General features: G+C 46.6%; 1 protein-coding gene across 1 annotated transcript; it reads left to right on the forward strand.

Annotated features, from left to right (window-relative positions):
* Positions 1-1,439: 1,439 nt before the first annotated feature.
* LOC109444538 (serotransferrin-like) lies at positions 1,440-26,344 on the forward strand. The gene is made up of 17 exons (XM_088798336.1): positions 1,440-1,533; positions 3,401-3,573; positions 8,971-9,079; positions 9,850-10,026; positions 10,747-10,894; positions 11,703-11,758; positions 12,301-12,479; positions 13,266-13,443; positions 14,726-14,880; positions 16,252-16,342; positions 16,932-16,970; positions 18,339-18,494; positions 20,644-20,788; positions 22,145-22,209; positions 23,309-23,493; positions 24,650-24,839; positions 26,161-26,344. The coding sequence occupies exons 1-17, from the start codon at positions 1,491-1,493 to the stop codon at positions 26,193-26,195; spliced, it is 2,124 nt and encodes a 707-aa protein (XP_088654462.1). The 5' UTR covers positions 1,440-1,490; the 3' UTR covers positions 26,196-26,344.

Below are 26,344 nucleotides of genomic sequence, written 5' to 3' on the forward strand. Positions count from 1 at the left end.
CTCCTGTCGTCCGTATTTCATCTGGCCTTTCTTCAGATCCCATGGGCTCTGCACGTCCTCCCCTGCACCTGTCTTGGACTTGGGCTCAGAGGGTTCCACTGAGGCAGGGCATATGGTTGGCTGGTCTGGAGAGGGCTCAGCCTGGCCAGATAGTGTTCCCTGTGAGTGACTCAGGCTAGGCGGTGGGCCTGTCCCCGGAGGAGCTGCCTCAGGAAAGGCTCACTGTGTGAGTGCAGCAGGGGCCCAGGGAGGAGAGGCAGGGTCCTTGGCCTCCCACGGCCTCCAGGAAGCTCCCCTGAGTGTGGATTAGCTCAACATTTGGCAACTCTTCTTCCTACTTCCAGGCTGACCCTGCAAGCTCACTGCAGGGCGTACGGAGGGCATCGGCTGAATGTGGGCATGCCTGCTCTGCAGAGCCCTCTCCCGCCAGCCCTGCACCTTAGTTTCGCCCGCCATCTTCATCTCTGCGCCTGAAGGTTCCCATGTGAAGCCTGACCCCCTCTCCTCAATGCCTTTCAATCCTGAGAGGAATAGAAATTTATAAGTGAGTTTAAGAAGTTTATATTATAGTTTAAAATATATTAGTTAAGATATATTAGTTTAAAAAGTACATAGAATGTACAACCTCATAAGGTTGTGCTGAGAAGGATGTGCAATCAAACTGGTTTGGAGACGGCTTAGCTGGAAGGAGCCAGGGATGACCCAGGGCGTTGGGATCAGGCCACGTCCTCCCCTGCGCCCCTTTCTTTGTGATCATGTGTCACTTTGTTTTGAGTCTCACAGTGTCTTGACCACATTCGTGGGCAGCTTCTCGTGGGAGAGAATTTGTCTCCCCTGTAACTCTGTCCCTAGGCCAAGGTGTCCAGCAAGCCCCATGAAGGGAAGGAGGGTTTCCAGTCCAGGAGCCAGAGCTTAGCAGGGCACATGGGGAGAGAGCAGCTCCTCAGGGCCCCGGGCCTGTAAGGGCGCTGAGCCTGTCCTCTTTGACTTCAGGCCAGCTTTATAATTCCTTGATGCCCTGTTTCAGGAAGGTCATTCTCCAGTTCCAGTCTGGATTGGGGTGGGGGTTTTCTTCCCTCTTCCATCTGTGGAATGAGCACGTAGGACTGGTGTACGACCAGCTGTGCCATGCAGGGATTCAGGAGCACAGCCACCCCCACCCCTACCCTCTGCAGTTCCGTTCCTGGCACAGAGGGAGTGCACATTAACAAGGGATTGCTTTTTCTTTAATTTCCTTCCAATCAGCATTTTTGTGTGCTGGATTCCATCCACGGGTCTGTCGCAGAGCTCAGGAAATGAGGTGATCGGCGGGGGCGAGGAATGAAAGGGGAGGGATGAAGGGTGATTGAGCAAGCGGGCTGCGCAAACACAGGAGGTCAAAGATTGTGCTTGGCCCACTCGGCGGGAGATAAAAGGGGCACGGGACGCAGAGAGGCAGCGCAGAAGCCGGTGGGTCTGTGCTCGCTGCTCCACACCGCAGACCCGCGAAGATGAGGCTCGCCGTCCGCGCCCTGCTGGCCTGCGCGGTCCTGGGTGAGTGTGGCGAGCGGAAACCCGCCGAGTCGTCGGCCCGGGCGCCCCTTGCACCCCACACCCCGCCATAGCTCGTCCTGGGCTCCGCTTTGGTCTGGGAGCACCGGAGCCTTTCCTTAGCTCCTCCCTGCAGCCCTCCTGCACCGGCTTTAGCTCAAGCAGGCACAGCTCTGTGCCAGCGTGAACCTGCTCGTCGGGCCTGTGCCTCTGCCACTTTTTCATGCTCTTCTCGCTTCTTCCTCCTCGTTGTCCAGTAAATCTTGCAGTGGAATACGATACATTAGAGCGCCCCCATCACGGTTTATCAAATCCCTTTGCCCAGACTGGTTAGCCTGGCACTGAAGGCCTCCCGGGACCTGATCTCCTGCCCTTGGCAGTGGGATGTCCCACGGGAGGCCGTGCTGCTGATGCTGTCCTTGCTAATGAGGCAGCGCTGCCGAGGGGTTTGGAGCGTGGGCTGTGAAGCCAGACTCCTTGGGTCCTCACCTGTGAGAAGGGGAGTAGAGCCCTGCCTGGGAGGGTCCCGTGAGGGTAACTGAGGCCATAGGTCCCTGCGTGGGTCCTGTCACTGGATGGCCTCTCCCACTCGCATCACCGCCTGAGATTGTTGAGCCTCCTTTGTCCTCTAACTGTTGCCTGCCACTCACGGTGCATTTGGTGCACCTTTCGAGACATCTACATTTAGTCATTTGTCTCTCTTGAAAAAGTTTACCCTTAAGAGATGGTCCCACATTGTTTGCCTTTGCCCCGTCCCCACCTTCCACCCCCCACACTTCGCAGGGCTGTGCAACCTAAATGCCTAGAGACAAATTCCTGCCTTTGGGACCCCGGGAGGGGCTGTGCCGGGAAGCTCTGCCGCTGACTCCTGAGGTCTCCTGTGATTTCCTGGGACAGAGGTGGGATAAGGGGTGGTTGGGGCGGTAAGCTCCCTGTGGCCCTCTTTATGCATCCTGGGGCACTGGTGCCCTCCCCCTCTTCTGCTCTGTGCTTTGTGGACATGCATCGTATTACCTGAGTCAGCCCTCTACTGTTGATCCACAGAGAGTGGACAGAAGAGGGCTTTGGAGACAGTGCCACAGCTCACATGATGGGGACAACACATCTGCAACCACATGGATTTTAGTAGCTACAGACACGGGGGGCTCCAGCTTCTTCTACTGGCAGCCCACAAGACTGGCGAGAATTGAGGGCCATTGGAAACAGAGAGATCCATTGAATATATGGAGTTTCTAGTTATTCCTGCAACAGAGGACGACAGATGAGTGTCACAGGCAAATTCATTATCTCATCATTCACTTACCCCTATCTACTGGCCAAGCAGATGTAAATCACTCAGAATGCCATCTTCTTTTGTTCCCTGGGCAGAGACCAAAGTTTGGAGACCAGTTTCTAGGCCCGTCTTGGCCACTAATAGTCTGGTGGACACTCGGTAAAGCACAGTTTCCTCCTCTTAAAAATGGGCATTCCTACTTTGCTGGTTTCCCCAAGTTGTGGTAGTGAGCCAATGCCTTCAAATGACTGAAAATGCCCTGTCACCTCGATGAGGCTTATGTTCCACTGCAACCCCATGATGGGGAGGGAAGGAGGCACGGAGAACACAGAGGAGCAGATTGTGGTCTCCAGTTGAGAGCCAAAGGTCAAGCTGGCATCCCTCAGGCCAGTACAGCGTGGCGAATGGGAAATTAGGTGGTCATTAGGTTTCCCTTCTCCTGTTCCCAGTCTCAGAATGCAGTGGAACGTGTACCCTTCGTTGTTCACAGACAGGAGTGGGAGGAGGACAGGACAGAGGGGGTAGAGCCTTCAAGTCCCTTCAGAGGTGCTGCTGCCACTTCCACTGGCACAGGAACCTCTGGCCTTTCTCCCCTAGGGCTGTGTCTGGCTGTCCCCGACAAAACGGTGAGATGGTGCACCATCTCAAATCAGGAGGCCAGCAAGTGCTCCAGTTTCCGTGACAGTATGAAAAAAGTCCTTCCTGAGACGGGCCCTCTTGTTACCTGTGTGAAGAAAACCTCCTCCCTTGAGTGCATCAAGGCCATCATGGTAAGTCGCTGCTGCCTGAAGGAGAGTGGAAGGCGTCCATACTTTCTCATGGTCCTGGTGCTGGACCAATTCTGTACTCACATGTAGGAGGCTGGTGTGTGGGCAGTCAGCCCCACTGATAGTATCATCACTGTAGAAATGGAAGTAGCAGCGATCATCTTTAACAAGTCTTAAAGCAAAATCCAATGCATTCTGAAAGGTGACAGCTTTGAGGTATTATGTTCTCTGAATGCAAGAAACAAAAATGGCCGTTTGCATCAAAGTAGTCTTACCCCATTGTTTTGTAAGTTCCTCATACACCCTGGGAAGTAGCTGCATGACACTCACAGGGATGAGAACTAACAGTGTCATGATTGCAGATGACGGCTTGTCCTTTGTTCTTAGACTTTCCCAAATCCTCTTCACTCCTTCACCATTGTTCCTGCTCATTTGAACGTGTGTCAGACCCTGTGCTGGGCAGTGGGGCTGCAGTGGTGAATCTCAACACATGGTCTTTACTCTTGAGGAGCTTACAGTCTAGTTAGGAGAGAAGAAAAACGTGCCAACAAGTAGACATGTAATTCCAAATTGTGTGAAGTACAGTGAGGGGGAAAAGTAGAATGTTCTGACAGACTTTCAGAGGAAACTTGCTTTGACCTGGGTTTCAGGGACAATCTCCCTGAGAGAGAACAATGAAGCTGAGACCCCAGGGATGAGCATGGGTAAGGATGCCAAGAGCCTTGGGTAGAATATTCTAGGAAGTACACAACAGCGTGTGCAAAGGGCCCGAGACAGAGGAGAGCAAGCAGGAGACTGGAAGGAGCGATGAGGTGGGAGAGGTAGACTCGGCCAGAAGGAGCCTCAGGGAATCACTGATTTGGTATAAACAACTGGTCTGTTCTGTTTCTTTCTTTCAAATTGGACCTCAATTCTTATCGTGGCTTAATTGTAACCTTTGAATTATGACACATGTTCAGCTTTGATCTATGCATACCCCTTTATTTTTAAATATGTTAAAATACAAAATAATACTATCCATGACCCACCACAGGTTCTCTAAACTTCGTCACTGCCAATAGCTTACTTCTAGGACTACTGTGTGGCAGCATTGGATTCTATGGGAATGGCACCACTTGGGGGGCTGTTACCCACTGGCCCTACTTACAGTGACCTATGTGTTTCCCCAGAGAATCCTAAGAATTATTGCATTATTTCAGTTTTAAGACTTATGTAGGTATGTGTGAATGATTGCATAGTTTTGCTTCTTAAAAAATTTGTAAAGATAACATTACTCTGTGTTGCCTTCTCATATTGCTTTTTCCTCCTCAATATTATGCTAGGATTCACCCATGTTGTTGAATGTAGCTATTGTTCATTTATTTTCAGAGCTCTACAATAATCCATTATGTTAGTATACCACAATTTATTTGTTCTTTTCCCATCATTAACATTCGGGTTGTTTTCAGTTTTTGTTATTGTAATCAGGACTTGAGGAATACTTTTATACAAATCTCCAGGGATACAAATATTAAAAGTTTCTCTTGAATTTATATGTAGGGGCAGACTTGCTGAGCCATGGGATATGTCAGTATTTGATTTTTAAGACAATGCCAAATGTATTGATTTGTAAGCAAACCCAATGTGGTTATTTCAATTTCTACTTCCACTAGCAGGATATGGGAGAATAATCCATATCATTGTTAGTGAATTTAATATTTTATGATTATGATATAATCTCTACCGCTCGTAGTGCTTTTTGACTAAACTTTGCTTTTCTGGTATTAACATACTACATCAACTTTCTTTTGGTTAGTAATCTTCTCCTGTAATTTTTCCACTCCTTTATTTTCAACTTTCTATAAATCTATGTTTCAGGTGTGACTTTTAAAAACTATATTTCTGGATTTTGCTTATTAATGCAATCTGACAATCTCATTTGTTTTATATGGTAAATTAGACTATTAATAATTATTGTTGTTATGGATAAATTTGGACTTATTTCTACCATATTACCTTTTCATTTTCTCTTTGTTCTGTGTTCCCCAATTTCTGAATTTTTGAAATTTGAGAGTGTATATATGTGTTCATTTGCATTGTTTTCCCTTTATTCCACTGTCTCCCATTGGTTGCGAATTTAAACACTTTATTTATATTCTTTAATGATTTGTCTTAAATTTTTACTATATACTTTTAGCTTACCAAAGTGTTATAGTAAAATAATGCTGACCCCCACCCCCTTGCCAAATAATAAAAGTACTCTGGAATTACCTCTTCCCTGTTTAGATATTATTATTTAATATTTATGTCTATCTTTTTTTATGTGTCTATCTTTTTAACCCCATAATGTAGATACTTTATGTATCTGTAGACACTATATAATAACATAAATATATTTATATGTATATGTGTGTGTGTGTCTGTGTCTATGTATATGTGTGTATGTACATACTCAGAGAGAGAGAGAGAAAGAGACAGAGAGAGATGGGGAGAGAGAGAAATATTTGGATTTACCTACATTTTCCCCATTTAATCTGTTCACCATTTGTTCTCATATTTCAGACCATCTTTCTGGGATATGTTTACTTCTTAAAATATGTCCTTTTGATGATCCTTTAGAGTGAATCTCTTGGTGTTAAACTCTCCCAGTTCCTTGCTTGTTTGTTTTCGCTGCAAATGCTTTACTCTCTCCTTTATCCTTGAGTGGTAATTTTGCTGAATGTATCATTCTAGTTTGATGTTTTCACAGTGTTTAAAATATTATGCCACTGCCTCCTGACTTCCATTGTAGCCAGTGAGAAGTCTGGTGCTGTCCTGTCATTCTTTCAATCACCTTCTCTCTGGCTAATTTTGAGATTTCATTTCCTTGGTCTATGATGTTGCACAGATTCACTATGATATTTCCAGTTGTAGAAATCCTGGTACCTATTCTGCTTAGGGTATATTGGATCTGTGGAGTCATGTTTTTCTTCAGTTCTGGATAATTTGAAGCCATTATCTCTTAAATACTGCCTTTTCTTCAGTCTTTCCATTTTTTCTTTGAAATTCTAGGATTCCGGATGACTTTTAAAAATCTATCCTCCATATCATTTAATCCTTCTTTTATGATTTCTATCATCTGCGCTTCTCTTTGGCAGCATCCAGGATAAATTCTTCAGATACAGCTCCTAGTTCACTAATTCTCTCTTTAACCACGTCTAATCACTCGTTGGCCATGATTTACTTTTGGATTTCAAATTTATATTTTTGTTTCTAGAAGTACCAGTTAATTTTTTCCTTTTTATCCCGCTACTTTCTTTTTCTATGCTTATGCCTATGATTGTAGCCTTCACTTTGTACATAAAACAAAATACTTCATAGGTAGCTCTCCTCCATTGCATCTGACAGTTCCAACCTCCACATCTCTTGAGGGCCCACGTCTGTTGTTGCTGTTGATCCCCACCGTTGTGGCTTACCTTCCTCTGGGTTTGCTTATCTGCACCTGGGAGGTAATGCTTGATTGTAATCTTCCCCTTCCCTACTGGTTTAGGTTCCCTTCAGAATCCCTGCTTCTCCTGTGGACCCCATGAGTGAGGTCTTCACTTCTTGGTTCCTGAGCCCCTGTAGTTCCAGTGATTCCTGCCCAGAATCCTGGTGTCTTGGCTAAGAAAGCCCTAACCTCACTGCCCTGGGAAATATTCTTCTTTGCTTTTTCTTCCTACCCTACAGTGTGTGGGGTGGGTGTGGAGAGTCTCTGGAGGTTTCACATACCTCTTGTGATACGAAGAAAGCCTCAAAGATTGTACACTTCAAAATTGTTCAATGGTAAATTTTATGTTATTTATTTTATTATAATAAAACAACCCCAACATTAAAAATAAAAGTTTCAGGTAGACAAATATATAGTTTGGCTTACATTATTATTTTATTTCACTTAGAAATACTGTTGTCTTACTACTTACCTGTAACGTGACATAGGTCATGGAGTTTTAGCTTCTGCCTTATAATTTAATTAACAAGAACTATTCATACAGTACTGGTAAGAGCTTCTAGAAAAATGATTAATTAATTAATTAATTTTTAAATTGGGGAATATTGGGGAACAGTGTGTTTCTCCAGGGCCCATCAGCTCCAAGTTGTTGTCCTTCAATCTAGTTTTGGAGGGTGCAGCTCAGTTCCAAGTTCAGTTGCCATTTTCAATTTTTACTTGCAGGGGGCACAGCCCACCATCCCATGTGAGAATTGAAACGGCAACCTAGTTGTTAAGAGCGCGAGCTCTAACTAACTGAGCCAATTGGCCGCCCCACTGGAAAAATTATTTTGATCAAAGATAGTTGGGGAAAAAGGCAATAGAAATATATTAGTAAGTGTTTATATTAAAAAACAGTGCTTCTCACTTTAAGAAAATATAAATTCTAGACCCAGTGGGAATGCACCTACAATATATCAAGTGAACTATTATTTTAAAGATGAGATTTAGTCAAAGCAGAAACTAAAATAATAATAGCAACAACATGCAGTGGGTAACAGTGTAATGTAAGAAATACACCCATAGTGCCTGGATTTAAACCCCAGCTCCATGACTTACTAGCTATGTGGGCTGAGGAAGTGAGGTGAACTTTCTATGTCTCTATTTTTCAATGTGCAAATGCAGCTGATTAAGACAGTGGTGAGCTATGCCATATCTGAGTAGTTAAGATTAAATGAATAATGAGCCATAAAGGATGTAATAATCGTTCAACACTTAATTCAGAATAAAGCAAGAAGTTAAACCCAAAGAAACCCCAAACCCGTGAATGAAAGACTCCTGCAGCTATATAGACCCAGGGTAGGAGGAAAGGTACTGAGTAGTGAATCAGAGTGGAGAAGAGTGTTGTCAAAGCTCCACTCCCCCATAAGGATGGCTTCACAGTGGTGCCTGAGAAAGACCTCAGCTGAAGGCTCAAGGTAAAGAGGTCACCAAACAAAAGCTCTTGGGTTCTCAATGTAAACACGTGGAAGAGCACGTCCCGGCAGGCGGACCTGAGTGGTTGACGGCAACCCCCTTCCAGAGCCTGTAGTGCGTGGGCTGTGCACCCAGTCTGGGGTGGGGAGGGCAGCTTTGCCCCATGAGTCCTGCCAGGGGAAGCCTCCGTAACTCAGGTTGATCCTAGAAGACCACACATAGGTTTCTGGGTCAAGAACCAGACATTTCACTAGGGAGAAGAAAAAGAATCCATTCCTTCCTCTGTGCAGGAGGAACAGGAATCTATATTGTGACCAATCCCCTCACAGGGAGGTCAAGTCAACTGAAGCTCATGGTGTGGTGTGTGGTCTGGCCAAGTTGAGGGATTTTCTGGTCCCAGATCCAAGAAGCCCCCCCAGTCACCCCCCACTCATCCCGGCTTAGAGGTGCCTTCTTAAAGTGAGGGCTTCATTAGCGTCTGGTCTGTTCCCTTTCAGGCAAACGAAGCCGATGCTGTGACGTTGGACGCAGGTTTGGTGTTTGAGGCTGGCCTGGCTCCCTACAACCTGAAGCCTGTAGTGGCAGAGAACTATGGGACAAAAGAAAGTAAGTTCTCACGGGCCCAGAAGAGGGTTTGCGGCCCTTGTTCTCTCCTGGGGGATGCAGAGTCTTGTCTTGTTTAGGCAGGTAATGGAGATTAGATAGTGCTGAGCGTTCCCCATTGGGGAGTCAGTGGGGAATGAGTGGCCCTAAGGGCCACCTCAAAGGCCTCTGGGGCTTTGGGCTGATTGAGGACTGGTGCTCCTGACACTGACCTTCTGAGCCAGGAAATGTGCTCTCTGAAGAATCAGAGCAAGCTGTGTGCAGCCTGACCCGAACCATTGTGGTCGGAGCTTATAGAGACGTCTTCCTAGAACCACAGATGGCACACACAGAGGAGAGCACACTGGAGCACACACTCAGAGCCCCAAAAGCCTGTGTCTCTTGTGACAGTAAACTGACTGTTCCTGGGCCCATGTCAGGGAACAGGAAGTACTCAGAGCGAGTCAGAAATGTGGCCTTTATGCTCCAGCTCCATCTCCTGGTGGCTTTGGTTGGGAGGTACAGGCAGACACCCTGCAGGGCCAAGGAGCAGAATGCATTTCCGGCTCATGTGCACACGGCCCTCTTCTCCCTGTGATTGCCTGGAGGGTTGTCACAAATGGCCCCTCTGTGGTTCCTTCTTTCCCTGTGAGCCTGAGAAAGGGATTCTGATCCCGCCCTCTTTACAGGACATGCTGTGTGTCCTTTAGGTCCCCTTCCCTCGTCAGGAGTGATGAGCAGAGTTTCCCTGTGGCCCAGGTTGAGCATCATCCATTTGCTCTGTGTCTTTGCAGATCCCGAAAACCGCTATTATGCCGTTGCCTTGGTGAAGAAGGGCAGCAACTTCCAGCTGAACCAGCTCCAAGGCAAGAAGTCCTGCCACACAGGCCTTCACAGATCCTCTGGCTGGAACATCCCCATCGGCACACTTTACTGGCAATTGCCTGAGCCACGTGAACCTCTTGAGAAAGGTAAGCGGGCAGGAGGGCGAGTGTCTTCAGGCAGATGTCCCTTCTTTAGATGCCCACACAAGCCACACGGCTGTCACTCAGACATGGTCAGGTGACCGTGTGTGATGACTCTTGGGGTGGAGGTAGGAGTTACCCAGCTTTAAACTTGTCGGGTCTGCTGCACAGCAGCCCTTGGGAGGTGTCAGCTGTCTTCTCTCAGCTCCCAACCCCCTAGCAGGGGCTCCTGAGGAGTGGGGCGAGGTCATCAGGCGTGACAGAGGCTCAGCAGGGCCAAGATGGCTGGGCCCTGTTGCCCCCTCCCTGGGGTGCTTTCCTCTCTGTGGCTGATGTGTTTCCCAATCTGCTGGGGCTTTCTCTGGTGGCCACCCACTGGCCCTGAGCTTGGCCTGCCCCTCTCCAGGCAGGTGTCCCATCTCCCAGGCATGGCTTCCAGGGGAGAACTCTCTCTGAGCTGTTCCAGGCTGTCAATGCAGGGAGGGGAGCTGACAGCAACCTGCGACAGGCATTGGTTGGTGGGGATGATGGTGGAAGGATAGAAGTTAACACGTGCCTTTTTGGAATCCCTTGATCTTAAAGGGGGGCCACACATACGGGCAGGCGGGGACTGGCCTCTGGTCTGTTCTGGTCACTCCCTGTGCACCCTTGAGCCGGGGCAGAAGCCATTCTTGCCTCTGGCCAGGCTGTCTCATGCTGTGTGTTCCCTGTCTCTGTGCTGAGCAGCAGTGGCCAACTTCTTCGCGGGCAGCTGTGTCCCATGTGCAGATCAGACGGCCTTCCCCAAACTGTGTCAACTGTGTGCGGGTAAAGGAACAGACAAGTGTGCCTGCGCCGCCGAGGAACCATACTTCGGCCCCGCCGGTGCCATAATGTGAGTGAGACTGGCCGCTGCTCCATGGCAGCCAAAGCGTTCAATGTCCTCAGGCAAAGAATCCCTTCCTGAGTCACAGCAGAGCCCATCATGCAACAGGGGTGTTCAGGAGGCCTAGTCCCCTCACAGTGACTCAGTGATTCTGCTTGGACTCCCTAGGCCAGTTCAGTGCCTCTTCCCTCATGTGACATCGATAACGAAACCCCTCTCCTGGGGACCCTCTGTCTCCCCAGAGCCCTTGAACCTGGTCAGTGTGTCCTCTGCCTGTATTGGGCAGAGCCCAAAGGGACAGGTTTCCCTAATGTCCAAGCCGTTCTTCAGTGACTGACCCTCTGCTCTCTATTGCAGCAGTGTCACCTGCTCGCAACGACCTCTCTCCTGCCTCCCCCGTGACCTTGGTGCGAATGGCTCATTTGGCTCATTTCTCGCTTCTTGCTTTTCCTTGGTTATATCCTAAAGCTTCATAGCCAGCTAGGTGCACCTTTCTTCCCTCAGGAGATACGATGCCCTTATCATGCATTTCAGAAGTTTGGTAATTCTTCTCTGTTCTAAAACATCTTCCAGGCCTTTGTCCTGCTTTAAGGCACATGGCAGGGGACCTCTAGGTCCTGTGAGTTCACCCCCCAATCCCACTCCCCCCGGTGGTACCCTGGATATCAGTGTCACACGGTGCTTCCTGTGATGTGGGCTGTACTGGCCTCCACTGGACTGTCCCCTTGTCCCAGAGCTGGACAGTGTGACCAGACCCTCAGGCTTGAGGAGAAGGGCCTGTCCTGCAGGAACTCTCCTAATGTGTCTCTGCTCACAGGTGTCTGCAGGATGATGCTGGGGACGTGGCCTTTGTCAATCACCCAGCGGTACTGGGTAAGTGACAGAAGAACGTGCAGATCCCCTCCCAGGAGTGGACCTTCTCTTTACCTGCCCCCTTTTCATGCTCAGTAGTCAGACATGAGCACAGTGTGTTCCTCCTTTCTCATTGCTTGGGTTCCTACCTGTGCACAGGTTTGTGCCTGTGGGGTCCCACCCGGATTCCTGGGCCTCTTTGCATCATTCGTTCTCCTGGATACAGGGACTCTTCCTCCTGGTCAGGGTTGCCATAGCAAGGGATTTAGGGTAGGTCTGGCCAACCTTCACCTGTAGTTGGCCTGCTGAGATGAGACCAATTGCGGGGTGTCGGGCAGTCACCTCTGCACTGGGTATCAGAAACTTCCTTGCCTGTAACTGGCTGTGGGAACTTGAGCAAGTCAGTTTCCTCATGTTCACTGGCCCTCAATGTTCACTGCAGGCATCTCAGCTCACATACTTTATGATTCAATGGGACTGCAAGGGATTGGGGCGTGGCGGGGGGCGGTACCACAGCTGATGGCTCTGCCTGCAGTAGGTTTATGTGGGATTTCTTCCCCCAGAGAGCCTGCCACGCCAGGCTGACAGGGACCAATATGAGCTGCTCTGCAAGGACAATACCCGGAAGCCGGTGGACAAATATGAGGAATGCCACCTGTCCAGCGTCCCTTCCAATGCTGTGGTGGCCCGAAGCATGGGTGGCAAGGAGGACCTGATCTGGGAGCTTCTCAACCAGGCCCAGGTACCAAATCCACCATCCTCCCTCCTGCTTCGTGGTCCTTGCTTAGATTTGGGGGCATTTTCTTTCATTCCCTTATTGCCACTGTAGAACTTTCTATCTTCAGGACATAGTGGGAACCATGCCACACATCATCCATTTGTCTAAAAGCACCCAGCAAGGACTCTTCTCAAGAGTGACACAGAGCCTAGTCCCGCATTATTGTCTGCGGACCCCTACATTTTGGGCCGATGACATGAAGATGCTGTTTATTGCTCTATTCCATTTCTTTCCACCTAAATCATTCCTTCTAGGACAAGGGAAAACACCCCCTCCCCAATGAGGCCTTCCATGACCTCCCCAAAAGGAAACTATCTCTCTCCTAATGTCCCTCAGTCTGAGCAAGGGAGTCGCGTGCACACCGGCTTTACTTCTGTAGAGCAGGAGAATGCCAAAACCGAGCCAACTGTCTGTCATCCAGCCCTCCCATCCATCCATTAAGAGTTTAAGTGGCAACCACACAGTGCTGCCTCTGATGGAGATGCTTCTCTTACACTCAGTGAGCCGTCAATGCAGCCAGGAAGATAGGCACAGAAACACGTCCAGGGAAATAGGGTGTGGCATATCCCCCAGAGGGCTGTGAGTGGAAAAGGTGATGGGGAGGAAAGAGCAGGTCTGACTCCCCTCTTTCCTGGCATCCTGAAAATTTCATGGTTTCACTTAGTTTTCTGGGCTTTTTGGTTTTCTTCAGTCCCATTTCACAGCCTACCTTGTCAATGTAGCCATTCTCTATTGTTTTGCTATAAACAGGAACATTATGGCACAGAAAAATCTACAGACTTCCAGCTCTTCAGCTCTTCTCATGGCAAGGACCTGCTGTTTAGGGACTCTGCCCACGGGTTTTTGAAGATTCCCTCTAACATTGACTCCTGGATGTACCTGGGATATGAGTATGTCACTGCTATCAGGAATCTTAGGGAAGAGACACGTAAGTTCTTGGGAAGGATCAGGTGACCTTGGGAGTATGGAAACCTGCTGAGGGCAGAAGCTTGGAGAACTGGTTAGGGAAGGGACCAGTGATAGAGTCTGTCCAGGTACTAAACGCCAGCCCTGACGTTCCCTTATCTGCCCTACCTGTGCTGCCTCGTGTTGGACTGATGCTAAATGGCCTTCGTCATCATGAGATGTCACCAAAGGGCATTAAATGAAATTCATGCTTAAAATGACTTGGATTGATACCAGCATTATTTCCCTGTATAAATTATGGTGCCCCACCTGCTTTGTGAAGCCAATTAGCCTAACACAAAGTAAGTCAGAGAGAACAAAATTGTTTCAAACTTGCACATCTGTAGCCCGTATTATGACCAACATTTGGTATAGTGCAGCTGGAGCTCTATACAGGCCCACCCTGGCCCTGAGTTTCCTCGGGTCATTGGAGGTTAGTTTGATCATTCATTCCTTCAACAGACATTTATCAATTATCTAGCCAGCAACTGTGCTGGGTGCTAGGTATACAAAGGTGAGACAAACGTAGATTCTGCTATCATGAAACTTTCTCACTAGTGAAGAAGACAAATGTTCAATGAATAGTCATTCTACTGAAGGTTCAATAAAAATAAGAGATTTATTTGGAAGAAGGCAAAAAAAAAAAAAAGAAAAGAAAAAACAGAACAAAATATCATGGCCTTAGGAGAGCATGACAACAAAGAAAACCAGGTCTTGAGGTGGAGGTAAGGTTTCCCTGAGGAAGTGACTCTCTCGCTGACCCTGAAAGTTAAGTAGGTGTCCATTTATTCAGCAGACATTTATTGTGCTAACCACGAGCCATGCACCACCCTGAACAATGAGGGTGCTGTGGAGAAAAAGACAGTCCGGGTTCTTGCCCTGGCCAAGCTTATGTTCTCCTACAGGGAACAGACCATAAACCATGAGCAAATAAATAAGAACAGCTCAACTGGCTGAGTGTATTTCAAAAAGAAGAGGAAGAAAAACGAGCCTGAAGTGATGGCGAGTGCCCAGGGTTTGGGAGGATGATGGCTTCTCAGAAGAAACCATTTGAAGCTAAATCTAAATGATAAGTCAACTTATCATTTAGATTTAGCTTCAAATGGTTTCTTTCTAAGAGACTGTTATTGGCTTTTCTTTCTAAGATGATTGATTCCTTGAATGGGATCTGTTTGTGTATTGCTGGCAAACCCCAGCATTTTCATGAAGACAGCAGTCAACTTCTGGTGCCCCATCGGAACCCCATTCTCTTTCTTATGCCCTAGGCCAGGATACCTCAAAGGATGTGTGCAAGAAGGTGAAGTGGTGTGCAATAGGTCACCATGAGAGGGGCAAGTGCGATGAGTGGAGCGTAAACAGTGGAGGGAAAATAGAGTGCGAATCAGCAGAGACCACTGAAGACTGCATTGCCAAGATCATGGTATGTCACTCCTGCCTCCACAGGGCAGTGGCCCTGCCACTGCTGCCTGCCTGTCCCTAAGGCTGAGTGGGTATTCCTGGGAAAGATATGAAAACCCAGGTTCACAAGAACCTTGCCCTCCCTGTGGGAGCCCAGCCCCACGGGAGTTTCAGTACTTTGGAGCTTGTAGATCTGATGGGCTCCTTAGAGCTCCATGTCCTCCTGGTATTAGCACGTGGTAGAGGGCACTCTGAGCAGTGTCTGCTTAGGGAGACTGGACCACCGTGTGGGTGTCTGAGACCCACTGAGTGTCTGCGGCCCATGGTGTGCCATGACGAGTGTGGTAGGGTCATGTTGATGGTGCAAGCAAGGAGAAGTTTACTTTTGTTCATCTAAAGAGTATTCCATGTTTGCTTTCAGTTGTTTGAAAATCTTGAACCATATAAAGAAGAAAACAAGTAGTAGTTATAATCTCGGAAAATTCTGTTAATTGGATCATATCATATAGACAGCTTGCTAGTTCACGCCCCCCCCCCCAGCTTTTTTTACCTGATATCTAGTGAACCTTTTCCTGTGTCAAAATCAGTTTTAGAAAACCTGATCTTTTAAAGTTGTAATCTAGTCCATAGTGTGGCTGTGATGCAATTTGTTTTAACCATTTATCCATACCATCTATTACATCATTTAGTCTGTCTCTATCATTTTGCTATTATGAAGCATACTTGCATGTTTATACCGACATACATTTTGCCCATTATTTGTCCACATATCTGATTAGTCCTTTAGGGTGTACTTCCAGAAATATATTGCCAGACCCAATGGAAAGCTTGGCAAGCTTGTTGAATTTAAGCATCTCTGTAATTAAGATCTTAATAAATCTGAGAACTAGAGCATTTGAATACATTTTGTTTATTGAACATATCGTCTGCACCACACACTGAAATAGCACTCAACCCCCTACGTGGACACAATTTCAGGGCTGGATGCCCCACCAGGAGGCGTTCTACCCACAGCCACAGCCTCCGGTTCCTGACTCCACTGGGCCATTTTACAAATGAGAATTCTTGGTGTCAGAAAGGCGTTGTGAGGATGTCTCTGGGACAGTGTGTCCTACGAGAGGACAGGTGGACTGAATGTGGGTCTTAGCTCCTGAAGAAACTAAGCAAGGTGCCCAGAGCTGATCATGATGATGTGGGTGAAAATGAACCTACATTTTATTTTTTATGCTGGGTGTGCCTGACTGATCCTTTGGGGATCCAGAACTAGCACTGGCTGTCTCCCTGGTCCTTCGTGACCTGTGCTGGGAATGCTGCTTAGAGGAAACATCTGGAAGGGCAGATGGGACAGGAAATGGCCTCTTTTCATCTGCTGTGATGTGCTGTGTCTTTGCAGAAAGGAGAAGCTGATGCCATGAGCTTGGATGGAGGGTTTATCTACATAGCGGGCAAGTGTGGTCTGGTGCCTGTCCTGGCAGAGAACTACAGTAAGTGGAGGGGATGCCTCTCAGTTTTATTTCCTCTGGGCCATGGAGGGAGGACAGGGGAACATCATAGCTTGATTCACACAACATCAGCCATAAAGCTCTTGCTGACCGAGCACCACCTTCCCAGACTCTGGGCTCCCGCACCTCTAATCCCACAGTCGTCCTGAAGGATAGCTCTCCTATCATACCTTCCACCAGGAGAAACGGAGTCTTCACACTGCGAAGTTCCAGCTAAAAGTGACCTCAATGCAGAGGACAGTTGGGATTCTCAGCTGGGATTCCTGGCAGGTGTTTGTGTATCCAAAACACACACTTCTATTGCCCTGGTGCAAGAATTCAAGTATAGTTGGCAGGGGTCACTGTGGCCACAGGACAGACAGAACAGGAAACTTGACATTCACAATTTTGGGCTAAATCCCAGAGGCCAGTGAGTTAAAGTGAATTTGCATAATCAAGACAGCCTGGACTTTTGGAGAATAGATGATACGTAGTTTTCCTGGATTTTTTAGTCTGATCTGCAACATGGAAAAGGCATGAATTTCAACCTATAAATGAGTATTTAGTGACTTCTTCATTTTCTCTTCTCCAGAAATTCATGGCGCTGAGTGTACGAACACACCGGAGAAAGGTGAGTTGGGATTGGTAACCTCATGAGTATAAGATAAATTCCCATTGCTTTTGGAAAAGGGGAAGGTACATTTAAATTCAAATCAAAAGTAGATAAGGCCATGGAAGACATCAATTTTAAGAATGCAAAAAAATCATGGAAAGATAGTAATTGGTAATTATGGTTACTCTTTTATGCTTGCCATGACTTGTACAAAGGATTTCTCATTTAATCCTATAAGATAGGACTTTTCATTCTCTAAGGATGCGTTAGAGGACCAATGGCTGAGAGACTTCACAAGTTGTCTAGACTCCAATATCCAGCAAGCAAATCCACACCCTCCCCACCACTCCCGACTGCCTCACATGACATTAGGCTTGCAGTTTTAGATAAGAGTTAGCACCAGCCAAGGAGCCTTGCGTATTTGTGCCAGGCAGGGCAGAGGAGAGAGGCTTACACAGATGTGAGGAGCACGAAGTTACCCAGCCTCCCAGCCAGGGCTGGGACCCCGAACCCAGGCCAACCTGGCTCTTGCCCAGGGTTCTGGCTGAGGTGGATCTGGAAAGATGGGGTAGGAGCAAGTCAGGAAGTCTTACACCATGGTGAGCATTGGGCCCCAGAGCCCCTATGCTCAGGCCACTCCAGGTCATTTTCCAGCCACTAGGGTACAAGTCTGTCCTCGTGACTTCCCCTGATTACAACCTCCCAGCCTTTCCCCCTCACTCTAGGAGCCAAGCTCAGTAGCAGAACATAGAAAGGCCTATTCTTATTCCATGGATACTATGACTTCTCTGCTTTCTATTGTAAATAGTTTATTGAGTTAATTAAATTAGGAAGTTGAAATCATGGGTTGATAGTCCATTCCCAATTTTAAGGATCAGCAACTATTTGCTGCTGAAGATGACAGATGACTTGTTTCCAGTTTGCCTATTTATTTTGGTGCAAACCTGTATTTTCCTTATTACAAACTATCTGGCCAGAATATTCCCTGTAATTTGTCAGTCATTTACTACTCTTTCCTAATAAGTGTCAATGTATAAAATGTTGGAGTTACACGTCCTCTTCAGTATCTATTCCTCTGAAATTCCACAGTAGCGAGTGAGCTGCTGGTTTCTAACGTCAGTAACTTTATGCGTTTGGGAGGGTCAGGCAGCGGCCATTGCTCTGGGGATAATGTACCCTTATGATTTTGTTTTCAGATTAATCTCCACCTGACACAGTGACTTGTACCTCACTTCACTCAATTATTGGGAAAGGCCCTTTCAAAGACAGAAGGAATGATTCCTAATAATTTTGCGTCCATAGGGAGATGGCAGGCTTTGATGGCAGACAGACACACTGGACGGCCTACAAGTGTTAATACACCCTTCTCTGGGGTTTTCCTTGTAGGATATTTTGCTGTGGCCGTGGTGAAGAAATCGGATAAGGACCTCAACTGGAATGCTCTGGGGGGCAAGAAGTCCTGTCACACTGCAGTAGACAGAACTGCTGGCTGGAACATCCCCATGGGCCTGCTCTACAGCAGGATCAACCACTGTCAATTCGGTAAGCGGCTCTGGGAGGGCACTGGGGTCAAGGCCAGCCAGGAAGAGGTACACCGGGAAGAGAGTGGTGTGCCACAAAAGGCGATGGCGCTGGGTCTACAGTAGTTAAAAGTTGATTCCACTGAACCTCAAGGAACTACCTAAACGTGCTGGTAGGTCTGCGAGCTGAATCAGAATGTTCTTTTCAGTTGCACATACGTGATGGCTTACTTTTCTCTCTCATGAAAAAGAGGAGAGGTGAGCAGTTCATGCTGATATGGTCATTAGAAACCCAGGCTCCTTCGCTCGTTATGCTCCACCATTCTGAGCATGAGGCCTCCATGTTTAAGGTCACCCATGGTTGCCTCACGTCCATAACCCAGGAAGCCTCAAGAAGCAGTGAGAGCAACTTACACGTGTGAGTCACCTGCTGTGAACTTCTTAAAGAAGCCATCCGGAAAATCTAACCCGATTACTTTAAGTAACTTCTCATTGCTCAGAACTTACGCACATAGTCACACTTAGTTGTAAAACAAGCTGGAAAATATCATCTTTTATTTAGGCATGTTTCTGCCCAACTAAAACTGGATGTTTATTTTAAAAGTTAGAAATAGAACTACCATATGATCTAGTAATTCCACTTCTGCATATTTATCCAAAGAAAACAAAAACATTAACTCAAGAAGATATATGCACCCTTATGTTCACTGCAGCATTATTTACAATAGCCAACACATGGAGATAACCTAAGTATCCATCGATGGATGAATGGATAAAGAAAATGTGAGATCCACACACAAACACACACACACACACACACACACACACACACACACACACCCGAGCTCATTGATACAGAGAACACATTGGTGGTTGCCAGAGGTCAGGGGTGGGGTTGGACGACATGAGTAAAGGAGGTCAAAAGGTACAAACTTCCAGTAATAAAATAAATAAGCCATGAGGATGTAATTTACAGCATGGTGACAATAGTTAATAATGTTGTGTTGCTATCTGAAAGTTGCTAAGAGAAATCTTAAAGTTCTCATCACAAGGAAAAACTTTTTATGACTGTACAGTGACAGATATTAACTAGACTTACTGTGATCATTTCACAATATTTTGCAATTATTATGTTATACACTGCAAACTAATATAATGTTAAATGTCAATTACATATCGATAAAATAATTAATGGAGAAAACAATTTTAAAAACTAGATCTTTGTTACCAAGGGACAGGGGGCAATGGCCATTGGGTCAGCTGCTACAATCCCTGCCATAGGGCTTTCTAGGCAATGTGAGTGTGCGGATCCTCGGGTCTCTTTAAGGCCTTGGCAGTGTCACTGAGTGACTGCCCAGCTCCTAGGCCCATTCCAAGGAGTGGAAATCCATATATTCTCCGTCCTCGGAATATTTCAGGTATGAGCTTAGTTACACCCCCTAAAAACCTGTGTAAGTTCACCCCAGACAAATGTTTTTTATACATTATTTACATCAACTTCTTGAGTACGTCCTCTCTGCCACCTCCAAATATGTGCAATTGATTTAAAAGGAGAGGCCTCTTAAAAATAGGTATGAAGCTGATGAGTCCTGTGTGTGGGGACTGGAGATGAGATCACACTTCTGCACCAGGGTGTTCTATGACACCAATGTGACAGGAAGCAAGGAGTGGCTGGAGTGACACTCCGAAGTTCTGGTTCCCAACTAGTAAGGGCACCACCTCTACTCTCCTGAGTCTCCTGGCAGTTTCACGGCCATGAAAGAACACCTGAGCTATGACTAAAATTCCCCAGCCCTTTTCTGAGCTTGGAGTTCTAAGTTCTGTTAAAGCCTCTTCTAATAAATGGCAGGGAAAGGTGACATCTGAAAATAGGTGGCACAAGCTCAGGGAGTGAGACCTTCCATTTTATCCCATTCATGTCAACTTTTATGTCATTTCCATCTCTTCTCTTTCGATAAGTGAGGACACTATCAGGGTGCCCATGGAATCCCCTCCACTTGAATTGTGGTGGTCACTAACTTCTCTTCCCAGTCTTAATTAAGTTTGCTTTTAGAGTCTACAGCCTGGCAGTTCCAGAGTTATTGGCACAATGAATATGTTCTACCTGTCTTGGGCCATACACACTTGTTATGAGTTAGATGAAGCTGACTTCCTCCTGTCCTTCTGCACAGATAAACTTTTCAGTGAAGGCTGTGCCCCTGGATACGACCGAAGCTCCAGTCTCTGTGCTCTGTGCATTGGCTCGGCCAGTGGTCCAGGAAAGGAGTGTGAGCCCAACAACAATGAGAGATACTATGGCTACACGGGGGCTTTCAGGTAACTCTTACAACCTTGCTATGAATAGATTAATACCCTCAGCTCTGACAAGATTCCTTTTTAGGAACTAAGGTGAGATTCTTATGTTTCTAGCTTGTTAGTCCTACATGTACCAGGGTGCCACTTTTAGCGACCATATGTAGAACCTGTGCGAAGGGGCATCTAAGCCCCTCCAGGACACTGTCTCCAGATCTGGTTGTCATAGACAGCAAAGATTGGCAGTATGATGCAAATTAAAAGGTCTCAACTGAGGGTGATTTGCCCCCCAGGGGACATATGGCAGTGTCTGTAGACGTTTTTGATTATCTTATCAAATGGGGTTGGGGTGGGTCGGGAAAGGTGCTACTGGCATCTAATTGGTAGAGGCTGCTAAACATCCTGCATGCATAGGGCAGCACCCTACAACTAAGAGTGATCTGGCTCAGAGGAACCCTGCTACAGCTGAACATAGGAGTCAGGGGTCTGGCTCATGCTCTTCCAAGCACCTCTGGGGAACCTACCACCATACTCACCTGGAAATACACAGACATACTCTATGTTCTCAACTACAATTCTCATGGAGTGTTTTATCATTTTTTTTTTTTTAAATTGGTGAACAGTGTGTTTCTCCACGTCCCATTAGCTCCAAGTCGTTGTCCTTCAATCTAGTTGTGGAGGGCACAGCTCACTGGCCCATGTGGGAATCGAACTGGCAACCCTGTTGTTCAGGGCTCATGCTCTAACCAACTGAGCCATCCAGCTGCCCCATAGTTATAGAGATATCTGTGCACCTTATGACCTTAATACTATCCTTTCTGATTCAGGCCTGTGTTACTTAATAGTTCACGAATCATCAGCTGCACACTGATGGTAGTATTGTAATTGAACTTCTCAGTAGTGAAGGAAAAAGCAAAGGTTATCCCGTTTTGCCAGTTAGAACAACCATGTGAGTTAGAGTAAGTACAATTTATAGTCCACATAGTTCCAGTTTTACAAAGTAGAGTGTGAGTAAGGAATCACCTTCCTGGAAAACTACCTTCCGATATCTGTGTTGATGCTAAGAAAATAATGTAGCTGTCTCTGTTGGAGAAACTGTAGCAGCGTTTAAGATTTAGTGTGTGGAACTGAGACTGTATAACTACAAAGCAAATTGGGGATTTCATTTTCTTTTTATTACTTACATTAGTAATATTTAAGATTAGGGATAATAGATTAGTGATAATCTATTATTGGTAATAAGAGGAGATTAGTGATAGCATGGGAGTCACAAATGCCGATATTAGATGGCTAGCCCTAGATCTATAAGGCAGCCCTCCGGAGTGACAGATGTGTCTCACTGACTTCCTTTCTTCTCTTTCCTTGTCTGGCCCTCTGCAGGTGCCTGGTTGAGAAAGGAGACGTGGCCTTTGTGAAAGACCAGACTGTCTTTCAGAACACTGGGGGTACGTAAAATGTTACTCTGTGCCCTGAATTTTTGCCTTTTGTATGTGTGCTATTTTCCCCTCTAATCAGATTGCGTCTTGCAGAGGGCTGAGAACATAGTATTGAATAAATGCTTAAGTTACTGAGTAGAACAAATGAGTTTGGAGAGAACGATGATGGATTTCATTTGGAAGGTATTGAGTGGGAGGGACTGGTAAGAAAGAAAAAGATAAATGTTAGAAGGTGAGCGAAGATGTGTGCAGTTACTAGTAGGGGAGAGGCAGGCAATTTGGAGTTTTCTATTAAAACTAAAAGTGTACATTTGGGGAGTGTAGGAAAAGAAGTATTTTAACTTTATATATAAATAACATTTTATGATTGTGAATTCCTGTATTAGTTGTTCAATTAAATGAAGAAAATTAGATGAAAATTAAATTAAGAAAAAGATTACAATGCAGCAGTTTAGGACAAACGTAAAAAGTGGGTAAACATGTTGGAGAACTCCTCTGGAGGAAGGAGCCCAAACCCTGAGAATGGGTGAGATTTTCTTCTTCAGAGGGAATACAGAGCAGATGAGGCAAGGGGCTGAGAATAGGATACGGACCTGTACGTACAGAGGAACGTGCACATTTTCATGCAGAACCAGTGTGAGGGAGTCAGACTTCACATACTGCTGCAGTTTCCAAAGGGCTTTGGGGGGCAAGTTCTTTTACTTTTTGGTACAAGAAGATATAGCACAGAGATTGTTAACCAGTTGAGGGTCACGTTCTTCCTACGCTGAAGCAAGAGGTCCAAATGCTTTGGAATTTAGTAGAAATGAAGATCATTTTGAATAGTACCCACAGAATATAGTTCACTCTTCCATGGCTGGGTGGAGTGGGTTGGAAGGGGTGTCACTAGGAATTCCTGGTAAGTCGCTTCCTCTCCACGTCACTGTGACTCATGTGTGTACTTCTGCTGGCCACTGGATCCAGGCCCTGCACACGCCAGTGGGCCAGTCACATCCCTCACTGAGGGTGCCTTGACCAAAGAACCCTGAAGCTTGGGCTGAGAATCTCTATCTCCAGGAAAGAACCCTGGAAGTTGGCCTAAGGTAAAAAACCCTTCTTCTGTCCCCAGGAAAGAACACTGATGATTGGGCTAAGAATCTGAAAGAGGAAGACTTTGAGCTGCTGTGCACTGATGGCACCAGGAAGTCTGTGTCCCAGGCTGAAACATGCCACCTCGCCCGAGCCCCAAATCATGGTGTGGTCTCAAGGGAAGATAAGGCAGCTTGTGTTCGTCAGATGTTACTTAACCAGCAGGTACGGACCAGCCAGGGCCTCCCACCCTTTCTTTCTGTGTGGGTTATTTGGGGGGAGTTCACTGCTAAGTGCAGCCCAGCATTCTCTTTCTGGAAACTAGGATTAAGAGAGTATAGATTGTGGAACTGAGTTTCCCAGGCCTGGCTCTGCTTTCATCTCCTGGTCACTGGAGATTAGTCTCCATCTGATCTGCATGTCCTCAGGTCCGAGCCTCTGCCTTTCTGCTTGTCCTTGACCTTGCTCTGTGGTACCCTCATTTTCCCAATGTCTGCATTTTTTTAAATGGAGGAGACTAATTCTGATTCCCAGCCCTCCTTGATATGCATCATGAAATGCAGATCTGTATTTCCCTTGCTTAAACAGGCTAAGAACCATTCCAACATCCAGAAAAACCCAAGACTCCTACCCTCAAGGAGCTTATCCTCTGGGGAAAGCAACCAACCCAGGCCCAGCCTTAGTAGGACAAGGGATTGCCTCAGTATTCTAATTCTAAAGACTCCTCTACCCACAAACATCACCTTCCCCTGAGTGACAGCTTCCTGCCTATTGATTACCATTAATTTTCTTTTTTAAAAATTAAGACAGCATATCTTTGTGAATCCTCTCAAGGTAAATGATAATAATAATTAGGATTTAATGAAGCTTTCCTAGGTACTAAGTGGAATGCTGAACTTTCTGTAATCATCATTTCACTTATAACCTTAGGAAGCCTGGAGTAATCAAGCCTCTTGCCCAAGACTGGATCAAAGATGTAGTCAAACATGAACTTGTAACAACTACCTGTACCTTCCCTCACTGGGTGGCTCACGTTTAATATCTTGTTTAACAATAACACTTGGATTTCTGTCCTTGTATTTCCTGGAAGCAGCCCCCAAGGCCATGGCCAAGGAAGTGGGAAAGAGAGATCAGAAGTCAGGAGTGGGTGGGAGGGACTTCCCAGAGGAGGGCCATTTCATGGGGCCTCATGAAAGCATGGAGCCAGGGCCCCAAATGAGTGATTGACAGGTGCAGGAGGTGGAAAGACTCCTGAGGCATCCTCTGTAGCTTCCCTTTCTTCCCGAAGCTGGTTCTCAGCTTTTAGCTTCCTCCTTCCCATCCACGTGTTCCCAGCTGCTCACTGCCACAGGTCCTCATGCACTTTCTATCCATTTGACAGGAGGAATTTGGAAAAAATGGAACTGTCTGCTTGGGCGAATTTTGTATGTTCCAATCTAAAACCAAGGACCTTCTGTTCAGGGATGATACAAAATGCCTGGCCACTCTTCAGGACAAAACTACGTATGAATCCTACTTAGGAGCAGAGTATGTCACGGCTGTGGCAAACCTGAAACAATGCTCAACTTCGAGTGAGTACGAGGAACAGCATGGGGGAATCTGCAAAGCAAACTCAGGCAGGCTTCTGGGTGGTGGGTACAAAAGTAGACGTAGGCTGTAGCCCTCAGGAGATGACCCACGGGCAAGATGAAAGACTGAGGGGACATCGTAACCCCAGCATGTATGAAAGGCTACTTGTTTGGGCAGATGGTAAAGAGGACACAAGTTCAGGGCACTGAAGTAGTAAACTGCCTGCCTGGGTGTGCAGAATTCCATGTTATTACTCAGCAAAGGAAGAGTTTTTCACTAAACTCCTGTTTTATACAGAGCCGCATTGTCCCATACGGTAGCCTCTAGCTACATATGGCTATTTAAATTTAAATAATTAAAATGAAACCAAATGAAAAATTTAGTTCCTCGGTCACACCAGCCACAATTCAATACTTCACAGCTACATGTGGCTCTGTATAGGTGAGCAAAGAGAACCTTTCCATTATCGCAGAAAGTTCTTGAACACAGCACTGCTCCTGAGAGCTTGAACAATGGTAAGTTCTGGAAACTATAAAGTTGCCATCCAAGCTACTCATCTAGAACATCACTTTTCTAAGAATTAAAATACAGTCAAACACACCTTTGCACTGTATCTATGTTGGACGTCATTTAATCACTTGAAGTCCTTTGGAAGATAAGGGAGAATAACATGTGGTTATAGAGTGACTATTCTTTAACTTTCGTGTGCATGGCCCTTGAAATGCTGATACTCAGGCCCTGGGGATACTGAGTCAGCAAGTGTGTGGCCCATCAGGTTTTTATGCATCGTAACAGCTGCCCCACATAATTCTAATGTAAGGAATGCGCTTGCCCACAGCCACTGTTGTGAGCACCCAGGTTACATTTCCCTAACGTAAGTCCTCCAAGAGGGGAAAAAGTCTGGTTGTGCTATTTTCTGCTCCATCCCCAGCCTCTTCATGGAAACTGGCAGGTACCAGGTGCTTAGTGCATCTTGCAAAGGTAGTTCCTCACCTGCCTGAAGAGGTCAGAGAGGACAGTCCTTCCGGGCTCCTTGAAGCCACGTGGACTCAGATGTGGGTGCCCCTCCTATAAGACACGAGGTGGGGATGATACAGGGCAGGGAAATCATGTCACCATCCTTGGCATGGGACACTTCCTGGGGTAGGCACAGAAGCTGAGCCGGCAAGAGGAGAGGCCACTGGGACAATGGCTGGTCCACCCACCAGAAGAGCAGGGCTATGGGCTGAATGCTTTTGTATCAGGTTTAACTGTTCATTCACTCAACATAAAATAAGTATAGGTAGGTTTTGACTGTCCTACCCTTCTGCTCTGCCCCCACAGAACTCCTGGAAGTCTGTACTTTCCTCGGCATTTAAAATTCTAGAAGGGGTCGACCACCAGATGGAGATGGGAGCTCACGTGACCCATAAGCTGCCCCTGGTCTCGCTGGCCTAAGTGGTTTGGCTGCCTTCATAGTTCGATGTTACCACCTATGCAGGAAATAAAATACAAATTATTGGTTTTA

The sequence above is a fragment of the Rhinolophus sinicus genome, chromosome 5 (genome assembly GCF_057876585.1).
Source record: "Rhinolophus sinicus isolate RSI-liver-muscle chromosome 5, RSI-T2T, whole genome shotgun sequence".
Taxonomy (NCBI): Eukaryota; Metazoa; Chordata; class Mammalia; order Chiroptera; family Rhinolophidae; genus Rhinolophus; species Rhinolophus sinicus.

Bases quoted from the DNA above. Each gene is read 5' to 3' on its own strand.
- LOC109444538 (XM_088798336.1), top strand. From the start codon at position 1,491: ATGAGGCTCGCCGTCCGCGCCCTGCTGGCCTGCGCGGTCCTGG. The intron at 1,534-3,400 runs GTGAGTGTGGCG...TTTCTCCCCTAG, and splicing joins GCTGGCCTGCGCGGTCCTGG to GGCTGTGTCTGGCTGTCCCC. The intron at 20,789-22,144 runs GTAACTCTTACA...GGCCCTCTGCAG, and splicing joins GGCTACACGGGGGCTTTCAG to GTGCCTGGTTGAGAAAGGAG.